The sequence below is a fragment of the Leptopilina boulardi genome, unplaced genomic scaffold (assembly GCF_019393585.1).
Source record: "Leptopilina boulardi isolate dan_hultmark-lab unplaced genomic scaffold, ZJU_Lbou_2.1 LbouV2_154, whole genome shotgun sequence".
Classification (NCBI taxonomy): domain Eukaryota; kingdom Metazoa; phylum Arthropoda; class Insecta; order Hymenoptera; family Figitidae; genus Leptopilina; species Leptopilina boulardi.
Window position 1 is genome coordinate 1,052,503 of NW_026137701.1, and position 14,152 is coordinate 1,066,654.

The 14,152-nt window shown below is 28.8% G+C and overlaps 1 protein-coding gene across 2 annotated transcripts; it reads right to left on the reverse strand.

The window, feature by feature from the left end:
* Positions 1-2,703: 2,703 nt before the first annotated feature.
* On the reverse strand, positions 2,704-7,655 carry LOC127276834 (odorant receptor Or1-like). 2 transcript variants are annotated; one of them, XM_051297505.1, is made up of 5 exons: positions 6,949-7,655; positions 5,513-5,878; positions 3,817-4,021; positions 3,582-3,737; positions 2,704-3,450 (listed from the first exon to the last, which is right to left on the reverse strand). In XM_051297505.1, exons 1-5 carry the CDS (start codon positions 7,323-7,325, stop codon positions 3,400-3,402), a joined length of 1,155 nt encoding a protein of 384 aa, XP_051153462.1. In that variant the 5' UTR covers positions 7,326-7,655; the 3' UTR covers positions 2,704-3,399. The 2 variants fall into 2 exon arrangements, with proteins under 2 accessions (XP_051153462.1, XP_051153463.1); XM_051297506.1 differs by lacking the exon at positions 6,949-7,655 and having other exon boundaries at positions 5,513-5,937.
* Positions 7,656-14,152: the final 6,497 nt, after the last annotated feature.

Sequence of the window (14,152 nt, forward strand, 5' to 3'; positions counted from 1 at the left end):
CAAAATTGATTTCACTGCTTCATATTGCTGTTTACTTCACACGGATCTATTTCCTGTTTAAGCCTCCACTTTCATTTTAAATATTTTTTTAAATTCACAGCGATTCACCGAATTAACTTCCATTATTAATAATTGTAATTAATTTATATAAAAAATAATAAAACGATAGAAATTAAAAATGAATAAAATCACTACTGTTTGCTTCAACGGTTCTATGACATTTGTAAATTGTAAATACCAATTTTCACTACCTATGAAGTCTTATACTATGAATATTAGACGAGGAAAATCTAGGAGTCATTAGTATCTAATTAAATTCATTGTTTTGAATTGCGACTTTAGGTTGATTCATAAACAAATACACGGATGGCGATGTAAGTTGTCTAAATGCCGAATCTTTATCGGGCAGTAAGCCTACTGCCCAGCAGTAAGCTTACTCCCTACGCAAATAGATGAATGTGAATGATTTTTACGTGAATTCCTCTAATTGCCAGCAGATACCTACTGCCTAGGAAGTAGACTTACTCCCGGATTCTTCTATTTCCCTACGACATATATATTATTTACTCTCCCTGCATAGCAGGGTTCGAGGATCCAATTACATTGTTCTTAAATCTAATTACACTAAACTTAAAACTAATACAAAAATCTTAAGACTATTGCAAGAAGGCAAAAATTCTCTCTCTCGCTTTCAATTGCCTGGGCTTCCGTTTCCTGTTTTTTAGCTCATTTTGTCTTTCTCGAGAATTCCCCTTACAAGTAAAAAAAAATCTAGTTTTTTAACGCCCACCCCATATCTAATTTCCCTGCACAATCTTCCTTCTCTCATCCAAATCTTCCATCCATGCTACACCTTGTCCGCTTTCATCCAAAATCCAACTAATTATCTCACCCATTCCCCAATTATCCTTCCAAACATTCATTCCTCTTCCACACCTTTCCAGCACATGTCTCCAATCTTCCACCTCGTACCCACATACCCTGCACATTTTCTCCTCATTCTTTAACCAATACCAACACGCATTCACTCCCTCACCCATTCTGAATCTAACCATCCTACTCCACTTTGACTCCTTTCCTTTGCCATCAAGATATTTTGGCACCCCAACCCGCTTCACCATCTTGTACTATATGTTGTACCTCGACCTTAATATCTTTTGCCATCTTTCTACCTTATCCATCTCTTTCCAATTTCCCTCCAAACCGTACCAACCCCTACCTTCCTTTCTCGCCTCCTTTAAAACCATTCCTCTCTCGACCTCCCATTTTGACATTTCTTTTTCCCCCCTTTCCTCCCTTTCCATTTCTCTGCATCGTTGAGTCCACTGATTCCCCCTTCCTTGCCTTCACTTCTCCTCAAAACCCCACGCGTTCACATGGCATTTATATAAAATTTAAAAACATACAAATATGCTTATTACTTTAGTAGTCCAGTCGCCCTGTATAAAATGCGTGACAACTAATTCGGCAGTTGAAAATATAAATCATTCGTTGGTAAATATGATTTATAATAAAACTATGACATTTTCACCCACTGAATTTAGTTGTCATAAATCTTCAAAATTGAAAAAACCAATTTTTTAAGGTTTTTTTGAGGATTGTTGCTCCCAGTGAATTTTTATGAAAAAAAGCTTAAAATAAAAGTTGTAGAGCTTGCAAAGACCGATAAAATGACTGGTCGAAAGATATTTTTCAGTCATTTGTTTACGAGTTAGCAAATTAAAACGATTTAAAAATTCGATTTTTTAATGTTTAATAATTTGTTTAATTTTTAATGAATCGGGCTCAAACTCGGTAAAAGTGTTGATTGCAGGACCCTTAATAAGTGTACAAAACTTGGGCCCTATTGGATTGATTGTTTTTGAACAATCCAATTGTTAATTAATAATTAATAAACTTTTTTTTTATTTCTGATGTCAGATTCCGGGCCCCTAAAAAAATTCGTTTTAAGGTGTTTTTTTACTCTTAAGGACCTATATTACCGATAAGAAGAGCCGCAGAATTTAAAAAAAAAAATTTATACCCGAAAATGACCGTTAAAAATCGTTAGATTTTTTCACTATAAACAATTGACTCTATCTTAGCGAATTTTTCATTTGAGACATTAGCATAAATGCCATTCAATTCCTATTATTTTTCTGAAAATTTTTTTAAAATCATCAATCTAGCTTAATGGGGGGGGGGAGATGGAATAGGGCTTCCAGGCATGACCTAGGGATGGATTCAGGGTAATTGTAGAAAAATTGTAAATTAATGTTGGAAAATCAGTTGAATAAAAAGTTCAAAAATTAATTTAAAATAGAGACGTTTCGTTGACTTAGATTTGTCAACCTCATCAGGCTCAAATTTATTAAATTCAAACACTTTAGTAACAGGAAATGTCTAGCTTTAAAAATAATTAAACTAATAACACGAATTTTTAAAAATTACCTTATTAAACACAAATACAAAAATTAATCACTCTATATTGAGAATTCTTTAAATTTCTAAACAAGTGACGTAAACAACAGAACATACATAAAATACTCATGGTCAAGACTTTAGTAGATTTAGGAATGATGAGAAAATCATAATAATACACGGAGAGAAGGGCGTAGTAGATTTTACTAATATCTCAGTTAAATCTACTAAACAGTATCGTTCATTTTGGACGGACTAAACATTCAGTTAAATGAACGATACTGTTTAGTAAAAAAAATATCTACTTTTAACCATCAAAATCTTACCATCTATTTTTCTCAGTGTTCTAGAATAATTGCCTTAAAATGAGTATAACAATCGATCCCGGATAATTAGTTTAAAAATTTTGTAAGACAACAAAATTCCATTGTTTTCAGTATAGTCACTCTTAAAAAATTATTGTTTTTTTTAATAGTGATTATCGATAGTCACTCCATAAAAATAATCGATAATTTTGGGGCGCATGATTATTGCCCAATTATGACATGTAACCAAAATGTGATTTGACTGAAATGCCATGTAACAAAACTGTCATTTGACTTACATATTTTAGTGCGAATTTCAAAATTGACCAATTAAAAATTATTATTAAAATTGTGATTTGTCAATTTTGAAATTCGCGCTTAAATTTGTAGGTATATCAAATGACAGTTTTGTTACATGTTGTGTAGATCAAATGTTAGTTTTGTAACTTGTCGTGTACATCAAATGTCAGTTCTGTTATTTGTCGTGTAGGTCAACTGAGAGTTTTGTTACGTATAATTTTGGTTAAATGACATGCATGTCGTATGCATTTCGGTTAAATTACATTTCGGTTACATGTCAATTAAGCAATGATCATGCGGCCCATAATTTTTTCATTTGATGGAGTAAATCATTTCAGATACTCAATAACGGTAAATCACAGTTTGCATATAGGATTTTGTGAAGTCACATTTTTCAATTTGTATTCCTCAATAAGTTATAGGATGAATAAGATGCCTTTAAAACCTAAGCATAGAATAATAAATTGTATCATTATTTGTTTTCACAATAAAAGATATAAATGTTTTTATAGAATACATAGAAAAATTAAATACAAATTGTTGAATTTAAAAATGTGTAAATCATATTTAAAGAACCTTAAAAAATGTTTCTATAGACAACACAACAACTGAAAAACCAGTAAGTTGTATGGGACGTCTGGCTCTCATCATTATCATTATCAATTTTTGTTTTGTTTCTAGACTTAATACGTTACAATCCATTTGGTATATTTCATCAGCAACAGACAAACTCTGCAATTCAGTTATTCAATGCTTTGTTATATGATGTCATTTAAAATTGTAATTTCAATTTGAAATAAGAATTATTAACCTTTCTTGTTATTTCCTCTCCTAAATAACAGTGTGTAAATATTTGAAAAATAAAACAACCCATTATCATAATTGAAAACCAAAAATATGCACCACTTGCATTAACTTTCGTTATATAAAATCCAGTAGTACATAAATTTAATACAGAAACAAAGAACTGAAGAGAAATCAATAAACCAAAAATATCATTTAATTGTTTTTCCATTCTGTAAATTAACTTTTGTTTTAAACAATTAAATTGGAAAACGTTTAACTGGTATATAGAATAATGTCAGTGTAAATAACATAAATAAACAACAAACCAATAAAATAAACAGATCTATTCAAAATCACTACTCAGCTTCTAGATTTTAGTTCTTGTGCATCTTGGTGCGCTATAAAGCGAGGGGTTTTTCACTTAATAAAATAACGCAAAATTCTGTTTTACTAAAACTTTTAACGTTTTGGTGCAAAAGAAAAAAACGTTACTGAACGCATTGCATCGCAAAGTTGCGTGAGTTTCAACTGGATTCATCAATACAAAGCATTTTTGGCGATGAAACGTGTGATTTCGCTAAAATCTGTAGAAGTCTGTAGGATTTCGTTTGATTTTGCTTGCGAACGCAAGATTAAGTGTTTCTGACCGAGGCCCGTTCGCGTTGCGCATGCGCTGTACTGATAGTTTTATTTATTTGTACACATTCCTTTTCATGAAAACTTTGCGCCGTCAAAAAAGGTAATAAAGGATTTGAGTAGAATATAATTCTACAGATTTTGTCGGATTTTCTGCATACATTCTAGGAAATATATTCTAAAAAAAAGTAAAATAAATTATATACAATTACTTTATAGTCTATTTAAAAATATTCTAAAACGTAATTAGAGAAATTTTTTTAATTTTATTTTTTAAAAATTATTTTAGACATAATTAATATTTTTAATTAATTAAAATTAAAACTAAAAAATTATTTTAAGTATAAATGTTTTAAATTCATTAATAATTTAATTTAATTTTAATTTGATAAGTTTAATTATTTCTATAATTAATAGTTTTTGAAAACATAATTGTGCTTATTAATGTATTTTAATAAATAATTTTTATATATTTATTTATTTCTTAATTATTATTAAACTAATTTTTTAAATAGTTTTATTCGGCTATAATATAAATTAATAATGTAAATTTTTGCCTTATGAAATTATATAAGTTATTTTAATTTTGTTATATATATACACATAAAAGTTCGTAAATATAATTAAAACAACAGCATTCACTATTATGTATATATATATTTAATATATTATATATTATTATTAATAATATATATTTAATACATATATTTAATATATACATATTTTGCCTGTAGCATTCACGCATATTCGTGTTTTTCTTCTCCTTCTTCTTACGCGCATCCTGTTAAATTCTGTTAAATTCTGTTAGATTTCGTCAGATTCCGTCCAAGTCTGTCATAGTCTGTGACAGAATGCGTACACAAAGAGCGGGCTCTGACAGAACGCTCAAAAGTGCAAAGAAAGGTAAATTTCTGAATACAAATCTAATTCAGCGTTTTACAACGTACTGATTTGACGGAATTCGCATTACATTGCAGATATTGCATACATTTGTAATAATTTGTGAAGTAATGTTTAAATGATTCTTACGGAATCTTAACTGAAAAACCCCTCGCTACAAAGTCTACGTCTCTTTTTAAACTTACGAGAAAATAAACACATGATGATCTACACAATCCTTTACAATGTTACACTCTTCTTGTAAAACATCAATTTTCACATATTCGGTTATCCTTAAATTTGTAATTTCGAATAGTCGAATGATAAAAATTTCAAGTTGAGTGCAAATATGTTGCATCAATATTGTTAAAAGCAATTCTGTTGCAGTGTACAATAATACCTCAAGATAAACACCACAACACTGATATAAATATGTTATCCAAAATATTGTCTTCGAGTTAATAGCATAAGGAACCCAACTTTTAACTGGTAGTGTTATATTTATCAATGACCATAATACATATATTGTGGATGTGAAGAAAATACAAGTCACAAAAAGACGTTCATGTAATCTGAAAAATATCTGTATATTTAACAACATTTGATTGTCAAGTCAACAATATTATTTTTGTCTAAAACTTTACACTGAAAATATTAAATAGATCCAGATAGCACAATATATTCCAGAAAAAATTAGCAGTTACGATTTAAGTCAAAGTATCATTTTCATCCTAAAGGTTTGTAGAAACATAAAAAATGTTCAAAACGTTGTCACAAAGAAAGTTCATAATATCGTCCTTCCTGTACAATGTGAAATTTTATGGAGATGTCTACAATATGATGAGAAATTGCTCTTATGTTTGAAAAAGTGTAATATTTGGTTGATTTAATTATTATAACACTATAGGTACTTAAAAATTTTTGAGAAAAAGTAGGATTTATCTTTATTAAGTACACAGCCACACAAAAAAAAATGTTTTGATCTGGGGGTCTGACTATGCCTACTTTTTTTTGGGTCGCTGAATCCGAATTCGAGGTCTGTTTTACCCCATCAGATCAGAATTTTGAGATAACTTAAAAAAACCAATATGGCGGACACTTTTTCGAAAAATTCATCAGAATCGCATGAAACTTGTTACTCGGGGGTTTTCGGAGTCGCTGATTACGAATTTGATCCGATGAATTTTTGGAAAAAGTGTCCGACATATTGGTTTTTTGAGGTTATCTCAAAATCCTGATCTGATAGGGGTAAAACGGACCTCGAATTCGGATTCAGCGACCCAAAAAACATCATAGTGAGACACCCAGATCAGAACTTTTTTTTGTGTGGCTGTGTAATTAATTCAACATAATATTAAAGATTTTTCACATAAAAGACCTTGCTCACCATTTATTAGACTTTTACACAAAATCTCAAATCAATCCATTCAATATTTTTAAATTAAAGTCCCTGAAAAAATTGACATTGTGGATACCTAACGATCACATATGCTGTTAAAAAATCAAATGCACAATATAAAAATTTTATGTTTGAAAAATTTTATATTCATATTCAATAGAAATATAAAATTCTTTTTATGAAGGAATAATTTATAAAAACCTATAATTATGATATAAGAAAAAATATTTTAATTTTACAAACCGCTGTTTCTCTTTACACTTGTTGTAAATTGCAGCTTCTTTATCATTACGAGATAGGCATTTGTTTTGTAAAAGCATATTTGTTAAGGAAACTATATTTTCTCGATAAATCTTGAAATAAGTTACTTTAAACGCTACTAAAAAACAACTTGTAAAGAAAAAAAAATTTTCTATATACACTTCAGGGTTATGTCTATTTTGATAAAGATTAATCAAAAATGTAAATGTAAAGAAGTATTTAAATGAGAATACAATAGCACTATATATATTATAAAGACGTATTTGCCAAACAGATGTGAAAGATATCGGCTTCCAGACTCCAATAATTGATAACACTCTAAAAGAGTATTCAGCTATTTTTATACTCCTAACATGCATTTTAAAAACAAATTTATTTTTAACTGTTTCTTAATAAATAGTTTTTAATTTGTAATAATTTTTCAAAAAGAATATACAATATTTTCAAAAAATTCAGATTGTTAAAATTTACAATAATGATATATTTGTTGGTTTTCTGGTTTTTAAATTATAATACAATAAAAAAATAATTATTTAATTTGAAAAATCTATAATTTTATTCATAAGAATTAACAATTTGGAAAATTTAAAGGAAAAAATCACATATATGCGAAAATGCAATTTAAGTTAGATTTTGCAAAATTAGGTTAATATTTATAGTTAGACTATGTTCGTGTTCTCTTCTATATGTCCTGCATTATACTGAGTTGTAAGTACACCCCTTTGGAAATTAAACTTGCAAAGGAATTAAAAATATTATCTCTCGCGACATATAATGAAATATAATTACACGTTGGTAAGAATAATTATTTAACCTGTGCATTTTTAATAAATCTTATATTCGACTAAAAACTGCTATAATTATTGCCACGACTTAGTACAGAAAAAAATCGATCAATTCTCGTTTCAGCAATAGTGTATAGACAGTCTGTTAGAATACTCCGTCAAGTTCACATGGCATTTATGGATAGAAATATAATATACATAATGGACTATACATAATAGGGAGTTTGCATAAAAAAAATGTTACGTTTTTTTTTATAAAATCGTAAATATAGGTATTTTAAAATATATTAGTGTTGAAAGTTTTAATTTTTTTTAAATTTTACATATTAAAATTTTTATTTAAAAGTTGAAACTATTTATACTAAAAGAAAACGATTTTTATTGGTACTGGGACGTGACGTCATAAGTGTCTACTGTCGCATCGTCTGCTACATGATCCATGTGTGATCTGTGTTTACTAATATATGCGTTCGCTGTTTTCAAATTATTTTATTTTTTTTAAGTAAAAATAAGTGATTTATTGTGTTTATTTATTATTGTAATTATTATTGTATTATTATTGTAATTATCCATATCATCCTTCAACTACAATGAATAAGTGATAAAAATATTTTGAGGTTTAAAATTTTTTATTTTTAGGTTATGTTGACTACTTTTATTTACATTATATAGTGACATTTGAAAGTTTTTTTAACTTTGCATGTCTAAAAATATAATTTATAACTAGTTTAATTTTAAATTATTTCAATGTAAATATTCACATTGAAGTGATCTTGACAAAAAAAAAATTTTGAATTCATCGATAACATATTCTTATCATTTCGTTTTGCAACTTGAAACCATTGTCTCCTAATATCTTCTTTCTGTGGCACAGTAAAAAACAATTTTCCGGGTGTTTTAATTGTTGTACTAAGACAATTTGGCACAAAACACGTTTTATATCTCTTGATTTTCTCCATTTCATAAAAATTTCCAGAAAAAACTTTCGTTCCATTAGGTTATTCACAAACAGTTCATGACAGCAGCAATATTTGGGCACTACATACGTCACATTCTGTTCGGTAAGACTCGGCTCTTTCCGGACCGTTTTCGATGTTTTAAAATAATATAAACTATTATTATTTAATTATATGCTTATTTTTGATTACAAAATTATTTAAAAAAAAATTTGTTATATAAATTAGACCTAATCTATCGATTAAAATTAAAAAAAATTTTAATGCAAACTCCCTATTCGGCTATAGTGAATTTAGAGTTCAATCTTTCTGGTAAGCCATGTTGGCAATACAATATCGCTGGTTCATTTTTGACGAAATGTTTAATTGTTATGGCGCAAAAATCCTCAGATGCAGTTGTACTTTTCATTCCGTGCAGGGCTAGACAGATGAAAGAATTTTTCAAGTCTATTTACATGCAATGCAATGCGCGGAAACGTCTATGTCTGTCCACTTGGCCTTTTGGCAGGCCAAAGTAAATATTGATTACAACTTCTTTGCAGTTAAAATTTTTTTATATTTTTCTTATATTTTGAAATTTATTATTATGTTTTATCATTTCGTCGATTGAGGGCAGAAATACGCCAATTCAGGCGAATGTTGAGAAACATGACAATCTAAAAAATATTAGGGAAACCTGCCATTCCAGTGAAGATTTCAAAAACATGCCATCTCAGATGTCAAATTTTTGTAAAAAAATTATAATGAAGTATACATTTTTAATAATATCAGTACATACTTATATCCTTTTTTCCACAGAGAACAACTACAGAAAACCCTTGGAAAACAAATGCATGAAAAGAAATATTCGTTATGTTTCAGAATTTCTGAAGCAAATAATTCAATATTACTTCAAGAATACTGCTTTACTCAAAGGAAAAATTTATATAATATAAAGTGGATGTAAAAATGTTTAACGATGGATATATCGCAGGAGTACATTGTGAATGTGTTATTGGAAGTGATTATACTACACATTGCAAGCAGGTTGCAATGCTCCTTTGGATAATCGAGTAAATGGTAATATAATGATATATTTGTTGCTAGCATTGTCTATTCAGATTTGTAGTAACTGTCGTTATTTTGTTAAAAGCACTTCTTATATTTTCCTCCAACTCATATTTTTGTGAAACCGAGAAAATGACGAAAGAATTGAATTGATCGATTGCATCGATCGAAATAGATGATAGTCGGATGGTGCCATCTCTGGACTAAATGGCGGATGGTCCAGGAGATCCTAGTTCAATTCTTCAATTTTTTCCTGAGTGATTTTTGCAATATTTGCTCACTTTTCCAATCACATGTAAATGATTTTCAATAGTAAAATGACTGCATTCAAACTTCACAGCAAGTTCTCACGTTGTTTGACAAGGATCTGATTCGATTGTTACTTTAAGAGCTTCGTTATTCACCAATTGGGGTCGACGGTTATTGGATTCGTCTCCAAATGCGTTAAACAAACTTTGTTTCGACTCATCTGCTGCCGTTTATCCTTGTTTAAAGTCATACAATTTACAAAAACGAATTCTAAATTTTTGATCAGCCATCTTTTATACATCTCTAAAGATGTTTATCTTGGTGACTTATCTGCGAATACTAATTATAATATTACCAACTGTTTATGCAAGCATTTTAATTCTGTTTATACAATTCCTTCGACTAATATTTCATCAGCAAACTTCGATTATATAAATTCATGTCATATCAACACTTTTTCAATTAACAAAAGCTTAATATTATCAAAATTAAAAAACTTAAACGTTAATAAGGGAGCAGGTCCAGATCATATTCCGCCGTCCTTCTTAAGGTCATGCTACTCCGTTTTTTTGAGCCTTATTATATATTTTATTTAATCGTTTATTATCTTCGAACATTTTTCCTTTGGAATGGAAAAGAATTATTGTTGTTCCTTTAAACAAAGATGGTGATAAGAGAAATGTAGCTTACTACAGACCAATAGTTATACTCACAATCAGCTCTATTTCCAAAATCTTTGAAAATATAGTTTTTGACTAATTTTATAGATTAACTGAACATTTAATAATTGATGAGCAGCATGGCTTTATGAGGCGACGTATTGACTAACATGTCATTGTTTACAAACTTCACATTTACGAATCTTGAAAAGTCAACTCAAGTCGACTGTATATATACCGATTTTGCTAAAGCCTTTGATACGGTCGATCACTCAATACTGATGGCGAAGCTTGAGGTTTTTGTCTTCTCTCGCAACGTGATCTGCTGGATAGAGAGCTATCTCGCGGATAGATTTTTGTCCGTTCGTGTCGAATATGACTTTTCAGTAATTTTTTTGGCAACTTCTGGTGTTCCTCAGGGTTCGCATCTTGGTCAACTCTTTTTTCTGCTCTTTATTAACGATATACACCCTTTATTTAAACATAGTTTATTTCAACTTTTCGCCGACGACCTTAAATTATATAAATCTACCATTTGTAAACAAGACTGTATTGATCTTCAGGCTGATCTTAGTAGGCTTGTTCATTGGTCCATCAGAAAAAAGCTTTTTTTAAATTTTAAAAAAATGTTTTGTCATATTAAACATAAAAAAATTTTTGAGCATTGCTACAAAATGGGTACAAAATATATTTCTAGATTGACCACAGTGTGTGACCTTGGGGTAAGATTAGTTTTTATCATGGATTTTAATACACACATATGTCAAACTATTAATAAGGCCAATTGAATTCTGGGCTCTGTCATCCGTAATACTTCTTTTTTTACAAACATTTGAGCCTCCGGAAAATAAAACCACACATAGAATTTCCACGGGCGTTTGAGTTGGCCCCTGATGATTAAAAAATCGATTTTCAAAAAATGCAATTTCATGACCACTATCTTATAGGAAATTTTATGGCGCATCTTTTTTTTCTTATGAAAAAAATTTATAACTCTTACCAATTTCGAGAAAAATGCAAAAAACTGTTTTTTTTTTGAAAACACAAATTTAATTAAATTTTTCACTTCAACTCGCTGGCAAATGAAAAGTTATGAATATTTTTGGATGAAATTTATATGGGATATAGTTTAAACTATCCTAAAGACAACAAACTTTGAATAAACGCAAATTTTTTCATTTGAAGAAAGTTAATAATTTTTTTATTGAGCAGTGTAAAAATTATGGTTTTCAAACTTCAGGCGCTAGGTTTATCTAAAAAATTTTCACTTCGGAAAAACTTCCAGTGAAGAAGTTGTTGATTAAGGTGTAATAAAGATTTTTGTAAAATAGTTTTACAATCCGATTAACCGTTTAGAAAATATAAGTGAAAAACTATTTTCCGTCATATGCGCGAGAGTCAACAATTGGCCGTTTCCACGGAGCAAGGCACGTTGCCGTCGCAGCGGTCTGAAGGTCATTTTTGTTTACTATAATATGTACCAGAAGTCTTTTAACATGTAACTAATGACTTTAAAGAATGTAAAAAAAGTATTCTTTTTATTTAATTTTGGATTAGCAGTACGTAAATTCTTTTTTAAAAAGATGTCTGATTTCATCAGAAGCTCGGATCTTGGTAGAAAGAGACTACAGAATAAAGAATTTTGGTTAGATAATTTGCGAAAAATAAAAAGAAATAAGGTAAGTGAAGTTTCATTTTTTTCAATAGAAAATCTTTAGTGTTATTTATTGAAATTTATTTTATAATTAAATTTTTTAAATTAGATTCTGAATATATGAAGAAATTAGACTAAAATCAAAGTTTTACAAGTTTTAATAAAAATATTTTTTTTAAATGAAAAATATTCTACTAATTATTTTGCTTCCTCGTGGAGGAAGCTATGTAGTCCTTTCGTTTATAAACTTTTTAAAAATGGTGAAAACAAATTTTCCTCTATATAGAAACATGTTATATGAGATCCTGATCAATTGTCCGGATGTATGTATGTGTGTGTGTATGTGTGTGTGTGTGTGTGTGTGTGTATGTGTGTGTGGATCGTTTTTGTGAACACGATATCTTTAACAGGTTTTAATGGATTTGGATAAAATTTGGTAGGCTTATTTAGCTCATTAATCTCTCAAAAATGACGAGAGGATTTTTAAAAATACCCCAAAAAAAAAATTTTATCGTCTTTTTTCCAAAAATTTTTTTTTAATTGAAAAAATTTTTAAATCGAAAAATTTAAGGTAATATATAATATAATCGTCTTCTTTATGTCAAGATGAATCGATTGATATATATAAAGTATAGATTTGATTGAAATTTAAAGAATTAAAGAAAGTTAAAAAATCAAAAATTCTCATTTTAGCTAAAAAATGAGGTGTTTATTTAAATTCATGTTTATATATGAAATAATTTTATTCCCTGCATTGAAACGAATTGGTTGGTATATATAAAGTATAGATTTGATTTAAAATTTGAGAATTAATAAAAATTGAAAAATCGAAAATTCATATTTTAGCTAAAAAATTTTGTGTTTTTTTTAAATTCAAGTTGATGAATAAAATAATTGTATTCCTTGCATTAAAACGAATCGATTCGTATATATAAAGTTTATGTTACACTCAAAATTAATTAAAATTTTCTTTATTTTTCAAAAAATTTAATTAATTTAAAACATTTTTAATTCGAAAGTTTTTAAATCAATCAATTGAATTGGACAAATTCATTGCTTCCTTCACGAGGAAGCGAATTTTTTGCTTCACATAATGAGGAAGCATAATGTTTATGAAATAAACATAAAGGACCCCCTTCTTGTTTTTAAATGTAAAATGTTTAATTAATTTTTTTAAAATAGTATTATGTCAAAGACTTAAAAAAAATCGTGTATTGTTTTTTCAGTTAACAATACTATATTTTTTTGAAACAGGAGTGCTGTGATTTCAAAAAACAGTATTACGCTTATACTGTTAAAGACTGCTGTTTAATCAAAAATGTAATAGGGTTAAGAAATAAAAATTTTTGGAAAAAAGACGATAAAATTTTTTTTTTGGGGTATTTTTAAAAATCCTCTCGTCATTTTTGAGAGATTAATGAGCTAAATAAGCCTACCAAATTTTATCCAAATCCATTAAAACCTGTTAAAGATATCGTGTTCACAAAAACGATCCACACACACATACACACACACACACACACACACACATACATACATCCGGACAATTGATCAGGATCTCATATAACATGTTTCTATATAGAGGAAAATTTGTTTTCACCATTTTTAAAAAGTTTATAAACGAAAGGACTACATAGCTTCCTCCACGAGGAAGCAAAACAGTATTACGCTTATACTGTTAAAGACTGCTGTTTAATCAAAAATGTAATAGGGTTAAGAAATAAAAAATTTTCTAGAATACATAAATAAATGTTACCTTTTCTATAGTAAGTAAATCCAAATGACCTTGAAACCGCTGCGATGGCAACGTGCCTTGCTCCGTGGAAGCGGCCAATT

Excerpts from the sequence above, each read along its gene's own strand:
- LOC127276834 (XM_051297505.1), bottom strand. The coding sequence starts at position 7,325 with ATGCATGTTAGGAGTATAAAAATAGCTGAATACTCTTTTAGAGTGTTA. Across the intron at positions 5,879-6,948 it reads AAGTGTAAAGAGAAACAGCG|ATTACATGAACGTCTTTTTG; the intron begins GTTTGTAAAATT and ends GATATTTTTCAG. Across the intron at positions 4,022-5,512 it reads CATCATGTGTTTATTTTCTC|AATGGAAAAACAATTAAATG; the intron begins GTAAGTTTAAAA and ends GTTAATTTACAG.